The 16,252-nt window shown below is 35.7% G+C and overlaps 1 protein-coding gene across 9 annotated transcripts in view; it reads left to right on the top strand.

Moving 5' to 3' along the window:
• PUM2 (pumilio RNA binding family member 2) overlaps positions 1 to 16,036 on the top strand; it is a gene marked incomplete at both ends in the record, with an annotated part of 60,868 nt that extends 44,832 nt beyond the window's left edge. For 5 of the 9 annotated variants that reach the window (XM_084235173.1, XM_084235172.1, XM_084235169.1 and 2 more), the window contains 8 exons: positions 4,578 to 4,845; positions 5,852 to 5,981; positions 7,564 to 7,692; positions 11,582 to 11,719; positions 12,356 to 12,481; positions 12,849 to 12,970; positions 13,765 to 13,957; positions 15,905 to 16,036. In XM_084235173.1, the coding sequence (XP_084091299.1) occupies positions 4,578 to 4,845; positions 5,852 to 5,981; positions 7,564 to 7,692; positions 11,582 to 11,719; positions 12,356 to 12,481; positions 12,849 to 12,970; positions 13,765 to 13,957; positions 15,905 to 16,036 (1,238 nt within the window). Of the gene's footprint in view, positions 1 to 4,577; positions 4,846 to 5,851; positions 5,982 to 7,563; positions 7,699 to 11,581; positions 11,720 to 12,355; positions 12,482 to 12,848; positions 12,971 to 13,764; positions 13,958 to 15,904 lie in introns of all 9 variants that reach the window. The other 4 variants (XM_084235174.1, XM_084235170.1, XM_084235167.1 and 1 more) reach the window with 1 other exon arrangement.
• Positions 16,037 to 16,252: the final 216 nt, after the last annotated feature.

The raw sequence follows: 16,252 nt of genomic DNA, 5'->3' as shown, positions 1-16,252 counted from the left end.
TGTGTCTGGATAAAATATTTTCAAATTAGCTAATTCTGGTTTTCTTTTGCTTAACAGTTCTTTCTTCAAATTTTCTTTTGTCTTTTATTTTCTCTCTGACTATAAGCAACTCTGAGAAACCAGGACACACCTACCTTTAACACTTGCTTAAAAATCTCAATTAATTGCCAATCTGTCCCATCTAAGTTCTGCTTTCCACCCAGTGTAACAGTTTAGTTGCATTTTCCACCAACAAGGATTGCCTTTCTTCCATTTTCCAATAACATCTTTCTTATTTCCTTCAGAGGCTTCACTTGGAGATACTTGGAGTATCTTTAGCATTCATATTTCTACCAAGTGTTCATGGCACTAAGACAAGAGAAACTTTCTTCATTATGCTCCTCATATCTCTCCGAGCCCTGACCAGAACTGCCTTTGAAATTGGATAATGAGCAGAGGTCTACAGGATCTGAAAAACGAAATGAAAAGTCCAGGGTTGCCTCAAATAGGTGTTTGCGTAGAAGAACTGGGGTGTGGGCCAGAGGTGCGGGATATAAAAGGATTCACCAGAGACAGAGTAGGGAGCAGAACAGGTGGATATACTAAAATACACTGCTAAGGGAAGCAGCGGGTGAGGCAGGAGATATGCACCATATATGGGTTAGCTCCCTGGCCTGGGATCAAACTCAGGTTGTAGTGGTGATAGTGCTGAGACTTAACCCCTCGACCACCAGGAAGGTCCACATTTTTTTTGTCTTAATAAAAACTACCCACTTAGATCCTGAGTAAGGCTAAGGACTCTATTTTTAAAGGAACACACAGGTCTGATAGGTTGAGGAGCTACCATTCAGATCTCAGGGAAATGGAAAAGAATGAAGTGAGGCTTGTTTTGTGGTTGTTACAGTTGTTACCTTGGTTTTTCTTCCTTCTTATTTTTAAAGCTTTTTGATTTCTGGTATTTGATAGGGAAGAAGTTTAAATTCTCAAGGAAGTCGATAAAAACTTGTATAATCATAATTATCTCTACTGGAATATTATTGTAAGGCGTCTCCTGCATTCAGTTTTTTCATGAACTGGAAAGATACCCGTTAAAATCCCATATAAAGGACTGCAGGCTATTATATCATAAACTCCGGGCTGACAGTCCTGACTTACTAACTGCATGTCACATCACTTTGGGTCCAGAGTTAACTTCATCTGTAAATTAATAGTACAGATCTCCATGTCCCATACACTATTACTCAAAATGAAGTAGGGGAGAGATTATGTCAGTGATGAAGCAAAATAACTTAATAAACCTTAAACACATTTGGTGCAGAATGCATCTGCTTTTAAACTAACAGGAGTGGTATGATTATAGATGATCTGTTTGTTTTTACTTATGGAATGATTTCAGACTTATAAGGAAGTTACAAACACTAAAATAAAATAATTTCAGAATACCCTTCATCCAGTTTCCCCAAATGTTACCTTACCACATTTTCTTTATCATTTTCCCCTCACCTCCTCTATGCATTGCCCTCTTCCTTCATATCCAGTTTTTTTCCTCATAGTTTTAAAAGGAACTTGCAGATATATTGTCCCTTGCTCATGTCAGTATTTTCTGAAAATAGGACGTTCTTTCATATAACCGTAAATATCAAAGTCAGGAAATTAACTGACACATTGCTATCAAATTAGCTAACTTTATTCAAACTTTGACAGTTATCTCACTGATGTTCTTTATGAGAAAGAAAGCTGGGCATGGGGGAGGTATTGAGAAGAAGATTGATTGATTTGAGGACCCATTGTTCAGTTGAGACTTAAACATTTGGCATTCATTTGTTGTGGCTTTATGCTCTGATTTAATCTCAAACTGTCAGTGTTTTAGGACCTCAGCACTTCCGAGGAGTATAGGTCATTTGTTTTGTAGAATCCTCAATTCCAAAATAGGTTTTGAATGACATCCTGTCACTATTTAGACAACCATATTTAAAATACTTAATGTATATTATAATTGGGTTTTAAATGTGTGTGTTTTTTTTTTTTTTTTAAAGATTTGTTGTTGTTTTTTTATACAAGCACTGGGTACAGTCAGAAGTACGGGAGGGTGAGAGAATTCACCAGAGCCAGAACAGGGAACAGAACAGGCAGACAACTGAAATACACTGCTGAGGGGAGCAGTGGGTGGCAGGAGAGGTCTGCACGCTATGTGGGACCCTCACCCTGTGGCCGGGGATTGAACCAGCGCTGCAGAGGCTGCAAGCAGCTTTGCAGCCCAGCGCTCAACCACTGCGCCACCAGGGGAGGCCCGGGTTTTAAATGTTTAATAAATTGTAAGGAAAGGAAGGGATCCTTCCTTGATTGAAAATGTTTCAGTTTTGTAATTAGAGCTGAACTTATAAAGATTTTGTAACTCAAGGCGGTTGAGAGTTTTTCAGACATTTTAAGTTGTCAAAGTGTATCAGGAGTTTGGTATTAGAAGCTTATAGAATATATAATCAAATAATATCCAGGATATTTTGTGGATATTAATAGGGCTACTTGCGTAGAAGAACTGGGGTGTGGGCCAGAGATGCGGAATATAAAAGGATTCACCAGAGACAGAGTAGGGAGCAGAACAGGTGGATATACTAAAATACACTGCTAAGGGAAGTACCAAGTAAAATTGGTATTATCATTTCTGGGGGGTAAGTATATATTTTGAATTTAATGTTGAGTATCTAGGATTAAGATGTATGTGTAGGCCTTATGTTTGCGGTAACGAACGGCAGTACATAGATAGTTACAAATAGAGGGGAGGTACTTCTAACACAAATTGGTGCTAGAAATAGGTTTGGGAAAATGACTTGGAAACCAAGTTAAAAATTTAGAGGATGTACTCTAGCAGAATGCTATAGATTTTTAGCATAAAAGGACATCACAGTGGCCATTGAACTAGAAAATATAATTGCTGTTTGTAAAAAGTAGGTTGGAATGATGAACAGAATATCCCTGCCCTACAAAAAAGGTTAAAGAATTGTTGGGGAAAACTAATGGACTAGTGATCAGTTATTGTTGTGAACAGTTGATAGAACTATGGAAATAGAAATAATAATGGGACTAGGAAATTGCGAAAGTATTAAAATCTTCCACATTTTAGATTTTTGCATTGGTCATTGAGATAGTTACGTAGAGCTGAAATGAGGATGAAAATTTTAAGTTAGTGGTTTGGGTGTATAAAATGACACTTAAAGATACAGCACTAGAACGTAGACTTTGATGTTATATGGAAATAGTCATGCTCCCTAGTTGTCTTTCAAAATATTTACTGTGTGAATAATAATTGTCAAACATATTTTTAGGCACTTGGCTTCTAGGATGTAGAAATACATATGTATTTTATGATGGCAAAGGGACTAAGGATCCAAATTAATAATAATATGTATATTAATCCTGGATTATGGGAAATACAATGAAGAAAAGTGAGACTAGGGCAGTAGAGATGGAAAATAAAAGCAGAATGCTGTTAACTCAGTTTACTATCCAGGATTATAATTCTGTTACTACTCCGTGTCCTTATAACTCTTTTGGACCTGTAATTTTGCACTGACAGTGTGTCCTTGGCATCATCTCTACCCAGTGGACTGGATTGTATGTGTAGGAATACTCTACGTAGAACTGGTATATAGTAGCATAAAGCTAATAGTGGATTTTGTATATATCCCAATAACTAAATCTGCATTTTATAATTTTCCATATAGTTTTCTTTTTTAAAAGGACACTGTCAAGTACTTTTAAACTGTGATTTGTAAAAAGAATAATTTCCTGTTTGTGTTTATTTTCGTATCTACTGCTCTTTAATTTTCTTTTTTGGAATAGCATGTAAGTTTAAAGAGGCTTTTTATTCGTTTGTTTTAAATGATCCGTATTAAACTAGGAATAATAACTGTTTATCACAGTTCTGATCTGTAAAATAGACTTATGAGAGATAAGTCTTAAAAATTTAAATTTTAAGTGCATAATATAGATGTGTTATCTAATATTGTGGGTTTTCTAAGCTCAAAATTTTAATCAGTAGGTTCACTAAGAAAAGTTACTTCTTCTTTACACATAAATATTTATGACTCCTTTTTTAGTGTTTCTTAAAAAGTACAGATTTAGCCATTGATGTTGCCTTAACTGCAAAGAAATATCAAACTCTTATTTCAGTAGTTAAAATCTGAGTTTGCTGGATATTTATAACTTGCTGGTTAATGTAACTAGGAATATTGGCGGTTACAGTGTCTGGTATTGATATTAGTATGCATGAAATAAGATGTTATGTTTTAAACTAAGTTTCCAAGAATAAATACAGGTTTTATGTATTAGATTTTTTAAAATTATATTTTAAACAAACTGGAAGAACAAATATGGGCTTATTTTTCCTGGCTTTCTACTCTCACCCCTACTGCTTCTCTCTCCCCGGCACCCCCCTTACACACACATTAAGTAAATGTGTGAGATTTTCTATTCCCAGTTTTAATTTCCTGTTGTAATAAATTAGAAATTTGTGCAGTGACTATTTCTTTATTGACTGAATTTTTAGTTTAACTTTTATTTGTCAAAAATATTTGCTGACCACAACTGCTTTGTTGTAGGAGGACTTACAAATGGTAGTGGTCGCTATATCTCTGCAGCACCTGGAGCAGAAGCAAAATATCGAAGTGCCTCAAGCACTTCCAGTCTATTTAGCTCCAGCAGCCAGCTCTTTCCTCCTTCTCGACTTCGGTATAACAGGTCTGATATTATGCCTTCTGGCCGAAGTAGATTATTGGAAGATTTCAGAAACAACCGCTTCCCAAACCTTCAACTTAGAGACTTGATCGGACACATAGTTGAATTTTCTCAAGACCAGCATGGTTCTAGGTAGGTCATAGTGATTTATGGTATTTCCATTTGCATTTTTGCTTGAAATTGCTACAGTAGAAGAGCCTAAATTTTTCTTTACTAGAATCACTGAAACGACAGAAAAGTTTTTAAAAAGTAAATACCCAATGTGGATTGTATTTTTTCTTTCATATTAGGATAAATGATAAAATGCAGATTTTGAATTTATTTTATACACAATCTTTAAAAAATGAATTTATTTTAGTCTTCCCAGTTTTTTTTACAATGAGAACATTATAGTAAACATGTAACAGTGCCTTTTTATTATTTTTATTACATTGATTATGAATGCATTAAGCTTGCAGTGCTCACAGTTGCTAACTTAGTTAAGAATTTAGCTGTGCTTGGTGTATTTTATTTCAAAGACTTTGTTAAAATAGATATCTAGTAACATTGTATGTTATGGAAGCTAGATTAATAACCAGTAAAACATTTGTAACTTTCTCTTTTTTTAAAAGATTTATTTATTTATGCATACAAGAATTGGGGTACAGGCCAGAGGTGCAGGGGGTGAGACGATTCACCAGAGACAGAGTAGGGAGCAGAACAGGTAGATTGACTGAAATACACTAGTGAGGGGAGCAGCGGGCAAGTCAGGAGAGGTCTGCTGTGCCATATGGGTACCTCCCTGGCCCTAATTGAACTTGTGCTGCAGTGTTTGTGGATAGACTTGTAGGTTGCGTCTTAACCCCTTGCACCACCAGGGAGGCCCTGTAACTTTCTCTTATGTGCAACCATGTTCCAGATATCTTGTCAGTCTAATTGTTCTCTTAAATTAAGGTCTTATAAAGAAATTCTTTGAAAATTTTGTCCTTTTTGTTTTAAATCAGCTGTTCACAGCATAAAGTATGTTAGTAGTATTTCTGGAAATAATTTTGTGTGTATAAATGTAGAGGGAGGGGTATAATACTCAAGTCAGAAAGATAATTAATTATAGGGGATCATTTTAAATGTACTGTGTGTCATTTAAATTTTCCCCACATAGGTTCATACAGCAAAAGCTAGAAAGAGCTACTCCAGCTGAGCGACAGATGGTATTTAATGAAATTCTACAAGCAGCCTATCAATTAATGACAGATGTTTTTGGCAACTATGTTATACAGAAGTTTTTTGAGGTAAGCCTGAGTTCATGCTTGTATATCCATGTATCTGCTTGATAACTTAAACAGCTCAAAGTTTAATAATAATCATGTTCTTATAAACATACACTCTTGTGAAAAAATGTTTGTAAATCATATATCTGATAGTGATTTTATATCTAGAATAAAGAGCTCCTAAAATTCCAACAACAAAAAGACACTCAAAAAATGGATAAAGGACTTGAATAAACATTTTTCCATAGAGCATTATAAATAACTAATGAGCACAGGAAAAGAAGCTTAACATTCTTAGTCAGGAAATGTAAATCAAAAACAGTCACATTCCACTTTACATTTACTAGATTTACTATAATAAAAAATTGGAAAATAACAAATGTTGGAGATGTGGAAAATTAGAACCCTCATACCATTGTTGGTGGGAATGAAAATGGTACAGTCGCTGTGGGAAATGGTTTGGCGTAGCTAAACATAAATGTAACATAGTTGTGTAACCTAGCAGTTCCACTCCTCGGTAACTACCCCAGAAAAATTGAAAGCAGGGACTCAGACACCAGTGTTCATTTTAGCCAAGAGGTAGAAATTTTTAGCCAATTCATAATAACCAAGAGGTGGAAACAACACAAGTGTTCAACAGATGAATGGGTAAACAAAGTGTAGTGTATGTGTGCAATAGGACTATTCAGCATTAATAAGGAATGAAGCTTTGATACCTGCTGCAACATAAATGAAGCTTAATGAAATAAGCCAGATACAAAATGACAAACACTATAGGATTCCATTTACATAAAATAACTAGACACTGCAAATTTATAGAAACAGTAGATTGGACTTTGAAGAGTTGAGGGAAGAGGAAATGGAGGATAATATATATGCCATTTGTTCTGGGGTAATTGAAAAGATTTAGGTATAGATAATGGTGGTGGCTACACAGCAGTGTTAAATATGATTAATACTCTTGAGTATATACCTAAAAATGGTTAATATGACATTATGGGTTATATTTTTCACAAAAATATTTTTAAATATATGGGCCTGGTTTAATCCTGATTAATGTTTGAAAATATAAAATATTGGGAATGAGTCTTAAGTGAAACAGTTAATGAATAACAATATGGTCTTTTTAGATTTGTTAGGTTTAAAGTTTTATGATTTTGCTACTTTTTAGTTTGTAAGTAAACATCTGTGTTGTTGCTTGACTTAACCTATTTCCTCTACAATTATGTCAGTATAGAGTTGAGAATTCTCTGGTCTAAATGTGTGGCTCAAAAATTCGTTATATTAAAGATGAGGGGAGTTTTGCTTGTTTGAGGTGAAGATTAAGTTAAAATGTTTACTTTAAAAGAATAACAAATGGCTAGTATGTTAGTAACAAGAAAATTATTTGGTTAATGACTTAACCAAAACAAAAACATTGTTTTATTTCAAATATCTCTGAATCTATCTTAATTAACCTTCACCTAAATAACCTCATCCCTGCATAATTACCAAATGTAGTATTTTAAAATTTGATTTAGTAGACTGCAAACAGTGGTTGTTCAAATTTAGTAACGTAATAATTATTGTCACTTTTATGGAATATTATTTTCTTTTCTGTCAGTTTGGGAGTTTGGATCAAAAATTAGCCCTGGCTACTCGTATTCGTGGTCATGTTCTACCGTTAGCCTTGCAGATGTATGGCTGCCGTGTTATTCAGAAAGCATTAGAATCTATTTCATCTGACCAGCAGGTAATTGTAAGTTAAGACAAAATCTTTGCACTTTATTTAACTTCTAAATTATTGCTTTTTTATATTATAATAATCTTGAAGTAAAACATTAAATATTTTCAGACATCAATATATTTAGAAATCAGTCATAAACAGATTTATATAACTCTTCAACAGCTTTTCATCTCTAAAAATAAATGAAGATATTTGAGTACCTACTCTGTGGCAGGAAGAGTGCTTATTAGATAATGGGTATTAGTGCTGTCATTGGCTTAATGTGATTTCTGTGGTAATAGTGGTACATTTTACTGTTTCCAGTATTTAGATTGTACCTTGTATTTCTGACATGTAACACAACACTCAAAATGTAGAAACCATTTGCATTCCTATATATAAATTTTTTCAAGTCTCAACAGGAAAAGTCACCTAGAAATCTTAACAAGATTTATAGTTCTTTTTTCAAAATTTATTTATTTATGCATACAAGAACTGGGGTACAGGCCAGAGTTGCAGTGGTTGTGGGGGTAGAGGATTCACTAGAGACAGAGTGGGGAACAGAACAGGCAGACTGACTGAAATACACTGCTGAGGGTTGCAGCAGGCGAGACAGGAGAGGTCTGCTGCACCATGTGGGTAGCTCCCTGGCCGGGGATCGAACTCGTGCTGCAGAGGCTGCGGATAGCTTTGTAGTGCTGTGCTTAACCCCTTGCGCCACCAGGGAGGCCCAAGATTTACAATTCTTTAAGAGAAAAGAGAATACATAAATCAAATGGGAATATACCTTGTTCTTTACAGGAAGAATTTAAATATTTTAAGTTAAAAAGGGAATTAATGCTGTTCCAGTCACGTACTCAGGGAAATTTTCTTGTAAATGATCAAAATAATTTTTTTAATTACTTGAAATGACAAGAATATTGCAAATAGGAAATGAGAACAAAATGATGTGATCTGCTAGATTTTTTTTTTTTTTTTTTTTTTTTTGTCTTTAAGGATTTATTTATTTATTTATACAAGCACTGGGTACAGTCAGAAGCGCGGGAGGGTGAGAGAATTCACCAGAGCCAGAGCGGGGAGCAGAGCAGGCAGACTGACAAAGTACACTGCTGAGGGGAGCAGTGGGGAGTCTGGAGAGGTCTGTACACCTTGTGGGACCCTTGCTGGCCGCTGGGGATCGAACCTGCACTGCATAGGCTGTGGGCAGCTTTGCAGCCCAGCACTCAACCACCACTGGAGAGGCCCGATCTGCTAGATTTTTAAAATAAATCATGAAGTACTGCTTACCACAATTTGTATGAGATTAAACAAATGATTAAAATGAAATTCATAACCCAAGTTGATTCTATTTTGTATGTATTACAGTGACACGTAATAAAGATTAAAATAATTAACTACCTCTTAAAAGACATTGATAATTAATAGGTTTGGAAAGAAACCACCTTTGACTATCAGTCACGTAAAGTTAAATCTAGAATTAAAAGCAGTTATAGATAAATGGATGGCTATGTATGTATGGATATATATGCATTAATCACAGCATTGAAAATCTGTGTGAGGCACTCCTTGGTGGCGCAAGACGCAACCTATGGGGCTGTCTGCAGCCACTGCAGCACAAGTTCAATCCCTGGCCAGGGAGCTACCCACATGGCGCAGCAGACCTCTCCTGACTCGCCCGCTGCTCCTCTCAACAGTGTACTTCAGTCAGTCTGCCTGTTCTGTTCCCCACTCTTGTCTCTGGTGTATCCTTCCACCCCCCACGCCTCTGGCCTGTGCCCCAGTTCTTGTATGCACAAATAAATAAATAAATAAATCTTTTTTAAAAGAAAAGAAAATCTGTGAGAAAAGTTTTTTTTTGCTCCAAGAAGCCATGAGTTTTAGAGTAGTTGAAGCTATGTCACAATGGAGAAAGATCAACAAATTTGATTATGTAGAAGCTTAGAAATTCTCTGCCGTAAGTCTCAAATTGGTATAGATTCTTTAAAAATAACTAGAGACAGGGCCTCTCTGGTGGCACAAGGGGTTAAGATGCAACCTATGAAGCTGCCTGCAGCCACTGCAGCACGAGTTCGATCCCCAGCCAGGGAGCTACACACATGGCACAGCAGACCTCTCCTGTCTTGCCTGCTGTTCCCCTCAGCAGTGTACTTCAGTCAATCTGCCTATTCTGTTCCCACTCTGTATCTGGTGAGTCTTTCTCATCCCCCTACACACACACCTCTGGCCTGTACCCTAGTTCTAAATAAGTCTTTCAAAAAAAATACTAGAGACATTTAAAGTCTAGTATTTGAAAATATAACACTGGGAGTAAGCCTTAGATAAATCAGTTCATAAATAACGGTAATAGTCTATGGATTCTTCAGTATTATTTTGTAATTAATCCATTATGTTAAATTTATAACTAAACATCTGTGTTAACAAGATTCCCACACCATTATATCAGACTACCAGAGAGATTTTTGTTTTTTTTTTTTTTTAAGATTTATTTATTTTTTTATTTATTTATACATGCACTGGGTACAGTCAGAAGCGCGGGAGGGTGAGAGGATTCACCAGAGCCAGAGCGGGGAGCAGAGCAGGCAGAAGGACCGAAGGACACTGCTGAGGGGAGCAGCGGGCGGCAGGAGAGGTCTGCGCGCCATGTGGGACCCTCCTCTGGTGGATGGGGAGCAGCCGGGGATCGAACCGGCGCCACAGAGGCCGCGGGCAGCTTCTCAACCCAGCGCTCAACCGCTGTGCCACCGGGGAGGCCCCAGAGAGATTTTTGGATGAGAGCTATTTTAAATGTCAGTTTACATACTAGGTGTTGTGAATTTTTGCACATTATTGTTCCCTATTGCACGATTATTGTTCCCTATTGCACGATATTGTTCCTCACAGATTATTTTGTGGCTACCTTTATTTTTCCCACAGGATTAATATTTTTATCTAACAAGTTCTCACATCCATAAGAAAAAATATGAAAATCACTAGCTAAAAGAAAATGCACATAGTGAATAAAGCTTACTATAAGTATATTTAACCTTATTCATAATCAAAGAAATAAAAACTCTCCCAAGAATCTATCCAAGTTCTCAAAGGTTTCAAATAATAAAAGCTATATTGAAACAAGTTCTTAAGGTCATAAAAAAGGAAGAGTAAAATGCCCTACAGTTTTTCCCATAGTTGAGATAATGTATTAAGAAAATCACATGGGGGGGCCTCCCTGGTGGCGCAGCGGTTGAGCGCTGGGTTGCGAAGCTGCCCACAGCCTCTGCGGCGCTGGTTCGATCCCCAGCTGCTCCCCATCCACCAGAGGAGGGTCCCACATGGCGCGCAGACCTCTCCTGCCGCCCGCTGCTCCCCTCAGCAGTGTACTTCGGTCCTTCTGCCTGCTCTGCTCCCCGCTCTGGCTCTGGTGAATTCTCTCAACCTTCCGCGCTTCTGACTGTACCCAGTGCTTGTATAAATAAATAAATAAATAAATAAATAAATAAATAAATAAATAAATAAATAAATAAATCTTTAAAAAAAAAAAAGAAAAAGAAAAGAAAATCACATGGACCATAGTGCTCGATTCCTACCTGTGTTCACACATTGGAGAGAGATTCAGGTAGCCATTTAAAGTTAAGAAACAGCCATAGAATTCTGAATTAGTTTTATTAGTTATCAGCTGAGAAAGATGAGTGGGAGATGTATATATCGAAAATTTAGCAGCACTAGGTTTTATTTCAGCAAGTATCGTTTGCTTTATAATCCTGCAAAATGCTTTACTAATTCTCATCTTCAGTGACTTCTGCTAATTTTACTTGGGGAATATAAAACTTTAAATCGCACACAAAATTTTGAGTATACTTTTGTCTTCATTTCAATATTTTTAATCCTGTTAGTGTTGTTTGATGAGGTGATTATTTAAATATCACCTTCTCTTTTACAGAGTGAAATGGTCAAGGAGCTAGATGGTCATGTACTCAAATGTGTGAAAGATCAGAACGGAAACCATGTTGTACAAAAATGTATCGAATGTGTTCAGCCACAGTCACTGCAGTTCATCATTGATGCTTTCAAAGGACAAGTAAGATTGACTGTTAACTTCTAAGTAGTTAGCGTAACTATTATATAGAGTTTGAGTGTTAACATTTTCTTAAGTCACAAGATAATACCAGTACTTTCATACAAAAATAAGAGACAAAATAGCGAGTGTGCATTGACTTCTGCCACTTTCATAGAAGCAGTGGAAATGTCAGTTTAGTTGTATTATTTTAAGAAGCAGAAGATAACCACCATTAGTACATAAGCCCAATAATGTTTTCCAAATTTCCTGGAGAGACTTAAGACTGTAATAAAAGGCAGAAAATAAATAGCAATTAGTAACTAATATGTAGTAACTAATTGCTCTTAATTACAGTAATACCCCTCCAGCCATTCTCATTATTACATGTTCTCTATCTTCTGTAAATTCCTTTTTAATCAAATATCTGTAAGCTCTTAAACCAAGCAACCCACTTCTCAGTCTTTGGTAATACTGTGGTGGTCATATAAAGATGAGTCCCCCACCCTTCCACTTTAAAGTAATTCATCATGTCATCAAAAATGTTTATGCCTCATAGAACTTTGCAGATATGTCAGAAAATGAGTGTAACTTAGGAATAGAGCATTTGACTACAAAAATAACAGAAAATGAAAATTTAATTCTTCTAATTGTTTTAAGGTATTTGTGCTCTCAACTCATCCTTATGGCTGTAGAGTAATCCAACGCATCCTTGAGCACTGCACTGCAGAGCAGACCTTACCTATCTTGGAAGAACTCCACCAACATACGGAACAGTTAGTACAGGTATAAACTCCTTAATAATTTGAAATATTTATATACTTTTTAAAATGGTCTGGTTTCTTTTTTAAAACTATGTAATTGTTAATACACTGTTTGAAACACATTGTGAGACAAAAGTCTGGTGTAGTCTCCTAACTATACTAAAGTGTTTTTAGGGAAATGATGCATATCTTTTTATTTATTTTTGGCAGTTTCTCAGTGTATCTTTTTAAATTTTTTTTATTACCAATTTTTTCCCTTACATCGTTGTAGTCCCCATAGTTTTCCCACTGTGGTATCGCCCATGAACCATCTGTGTGTCTTTTTAAAGAATAATCATTATTCTTATGGAATGGCTTAAGGAAATTAAGATTTACATATCTGTACTTAGGATCAGTATGGCAACTACGTCATTCAGCATGTGCTGGAACATGGTCGACCTGAAGACAAGAGCAAAATTGTTTCTGAAATCAGAGGGAAGGTCTTAGCCCTGAGTCAACACAAATTTGCCAGGTATTGCAATATTTTCTAATTTCGAGGGTCAGTTCTTTTTAATGTTTTGGTTTTTATTAAGTACAGAAATGCATGTAGATTGTGATCTGTTTTTGTTTTTGTTTTTGTTTTAGTAGTGGCAAAAGGATATATAGATAGACCATTGCTTTTATACCTAAAAAAATCTACAGAACACATTGATTTGCCTACATTTAGTCCATATTTTTTATGTGTTTAGAAAATTTTATCCCTTAAACCTGCGTGTAAATTTTAATATAGTATGTTTTCATGAGCGTCTCATTCCTTTAATGCCCTATTTTTTATTTTATTTTTCTTTTTTTAGAATTTTAAGAGACTAGTGATTAAACTTGAGGATGTCAAATATGGGATCTCCCATTATACTAATTTTTGTTTTAAAAATTAATTACAAAAGCGGCCTCCCCGGTGGCGCAGTGGTTGAGCGCTGGGTTGCGAAGCTGCCCGCAGCCTCTGCAGCGCTGGTTCAATCCCTGGCTGCTCCCCGGCCACCAGAGGAGGGTCCCACATGGCGTGCAGACCTCTCCTGCCATCCGCTGCTCCCATCAGCAGTGTGCTTCGGTCCTTCTGCCTGCTCTGCTCCCTGCTCTGACTCTGGTGAATTCTCTCACCCTCCCGTGCTTCTGACTGTACCCAGTGCTTGTATAAATAAATCTTTTTTAAAAAAAAAAAATCTAAAAAAAAAAAATTTAATTACAAAAGAATTCCATCTTGACTCTTTTGTTCTTGCTATAAAGGAAAAAGACAAAATAATTCTTTTGTGTATGTTTAATTTTTAGCAACGTAGTAGAAAAGTGTGTTACTCATGCTTCCCGTGCTGAGAGGGCTTTGCTGATTGATGAAGTTTGCTGCCAGAATGATGGTCCTCACAGTGCCTTATACACCATGATGAAGGACCAGTATGCCAATTATGTAGTTCAGAAGATGATTGATATGGCTGAACCTGCTCAGAGAAAGATAATCATGCACAAGGTAATACAGTTTATAAAACTTAATATAGATACTTCATTTTGTATGACTTTAGGCTATGCATTAACCTCTGTAGGCTTTCATTTTCTCTTATGTCTGTAACAGGAATAAAAGAAAACTAAAGTTAATTGACTAACCTTTGACAGGTGTACCCTTATATTAAATTCTTAAGGTAATCTCAATAAAACATCCATTTCTCATCTATTTACCTAGTTTAAGCATTGTTCTCTTTCCCCATCTTATTCAGGTATATATGATTTGCCATAATAAGTTGGTTAAACACTGACTTTGAAGTCTAATTAAAATTTTTCACTAACTAAATCTGTTTTCCTAAAGAGAGAATTTGTTGGCTTGAATTTTTTTTTTTTTCTCATATAGTGGTAACGACTTCAAAATGTTTTCTCTCTGAACCCACTTCCTAAAATCTAATGATCTTTTAAGAAATTGTTGATTTGCATAGGTAAATTTACTGCTAAAATGACTACTGGAAGAAGTAATACTTGAATATTTATTCTGAGTCTTTTTCTAAACTTATTCATTTACAAACAGTAGACAGTACATACATAACCTATTTGGACTCAGCTGATATAACAAGAATATGATGTTATAAGATCGTAAAAGTATTTTTTATCTGATTTTTTTAATTCTTCAATTTGATACATTAAATTTTCTTAAATACAGTAGTGGAAATACACATTTATATAAAATTTCCAGTCATAGTTTAAACAGCTACATTGTTTAATCAATATATTTATGACATTTGGATTATTTCTAACTTTTTAACTATAACAAGCTATGCTTTATCTTTGCATAATTCTTTTGTCTGATAAATTTCTAAATATTCAGTTGCTGGCACAAAGTGTATATAATAAGCATTATACATTTCAGTAGTGCCAAGTTGCTCTCAAAAACTCTAGTACTGGTTTTTACATATCTGTCCAGCATATGAAGAGTATGCCTATTTCACCATTGTTTCATCAATACTGTTATTACTTATAAAATCTTTGCCAATTTGGACAGAAAAGATAATGGTATGGGTTTTTTTGTTTGTTTGTTTGTTTTTGCATTTGCATTTTATTTTATTTTTTTTAAATAATAAATTTTATTTTTATATTCCCCATACAATTGCAACCCCCCATTCTGACCCCAATCCCTCCCCTCCCGCCCCCCACCCCCCAGAAAGTGTCTCTGGTTTATAGTTTTTTGTTGATTTTGATTTTCACTTATAGTTATTCATTTTCCTGGTCCCTTATTTAAGTTTTCTAGATTCCTGCTATGAGTGAGACCATCCGGTATTTTTCTTTTTCTTTCTGGCTTATTTCGCTGAGCATGATCCCTTCCAGCGCCATCCATGTTGCTGCAAATTGCATGTGTTTATCTTTTTTGAATGCTGAGTAATATTCCATGGTATATATGTACCACATCTTCTTGATCCAGTCATCTATTTGGGGGCATTTGGGCTGTTTCCAAAGCTTAGCTCAGCTGCCGCCGCCCCCTCCCCTCTGCATTTGCATTTTAAAAACTAATGAGATAATGAACATCATCAAATGCATTAACTTCCATATCTGATTTCTGGGTCATTGTCTTTTGCTGCATTTTGTATTGAATTTTGTCCACCTGTTTCAAACTATAAAATTCTGCCTTTTGTCAATTCTATAAGAATTTAATAGCTAGTAGTAGTGACACTTTTCTGCCATGTTTGGAGCCCCTCGACATTTGCGTTGTAGTAATAGTTTTCAAGTAGTTGTTTATTCATGGTGAAGAGCTTTAAGATTAGAAGCCTGGAGAGATTGAGTTGGTCAGAATTACTTTTGTGAACAACTTTCTGTGGATTTGAATTTTAAAATTGCAGCTAACTCTTCCAAATCACCCAGATGTGAAGATGTTTTTTTTTAAGAAGTGAGAAACAAAAAATCACTTAGATTTCCTAAGCAGATACTTGTCTTTCAGATTCGACCTCACATTACTACTTTGCGTAAATACACATACGGGAAGCATATACTGGCCAAGTTGGAAAAATATTATTTGAAAAATAGCCCAGATCTAGGGCCTATTGGAGGACCACCCAATGGAATGCTGTGAAGAAAAAAGAGAAAGAAGAGGATGTGACCATGTGAAAGGAGCGTTTCTTTTGTGAATTATCAAAACACAACTCAGCTACGAATCTTCAAATTTTTTTTAAAGCAAAACTATTTATTGACTTTATTCATCCATTTGTAAATTTTTTAAGGTTCTTGTGTATATTTGGGGGGTGGGGGTGGTGAATTATAAATTATATTCAGCCCTGAGTGGAGACCT

Source organism: Talpa europaea (genome assembly GCF_964194135.1).
Source record: "Talpa europaea genome assembly, chromosome: 6".
NCBI lineage: Eukaryota > Metazoa > Chordata > Mammalia > Eulipotyphla > Talpidae > Talpa > Talpa europaea.
Note: the sequence above shows the minus strand (reverse complement) of the source record. Positions and strands in the feature narration are given on the sequence as shown.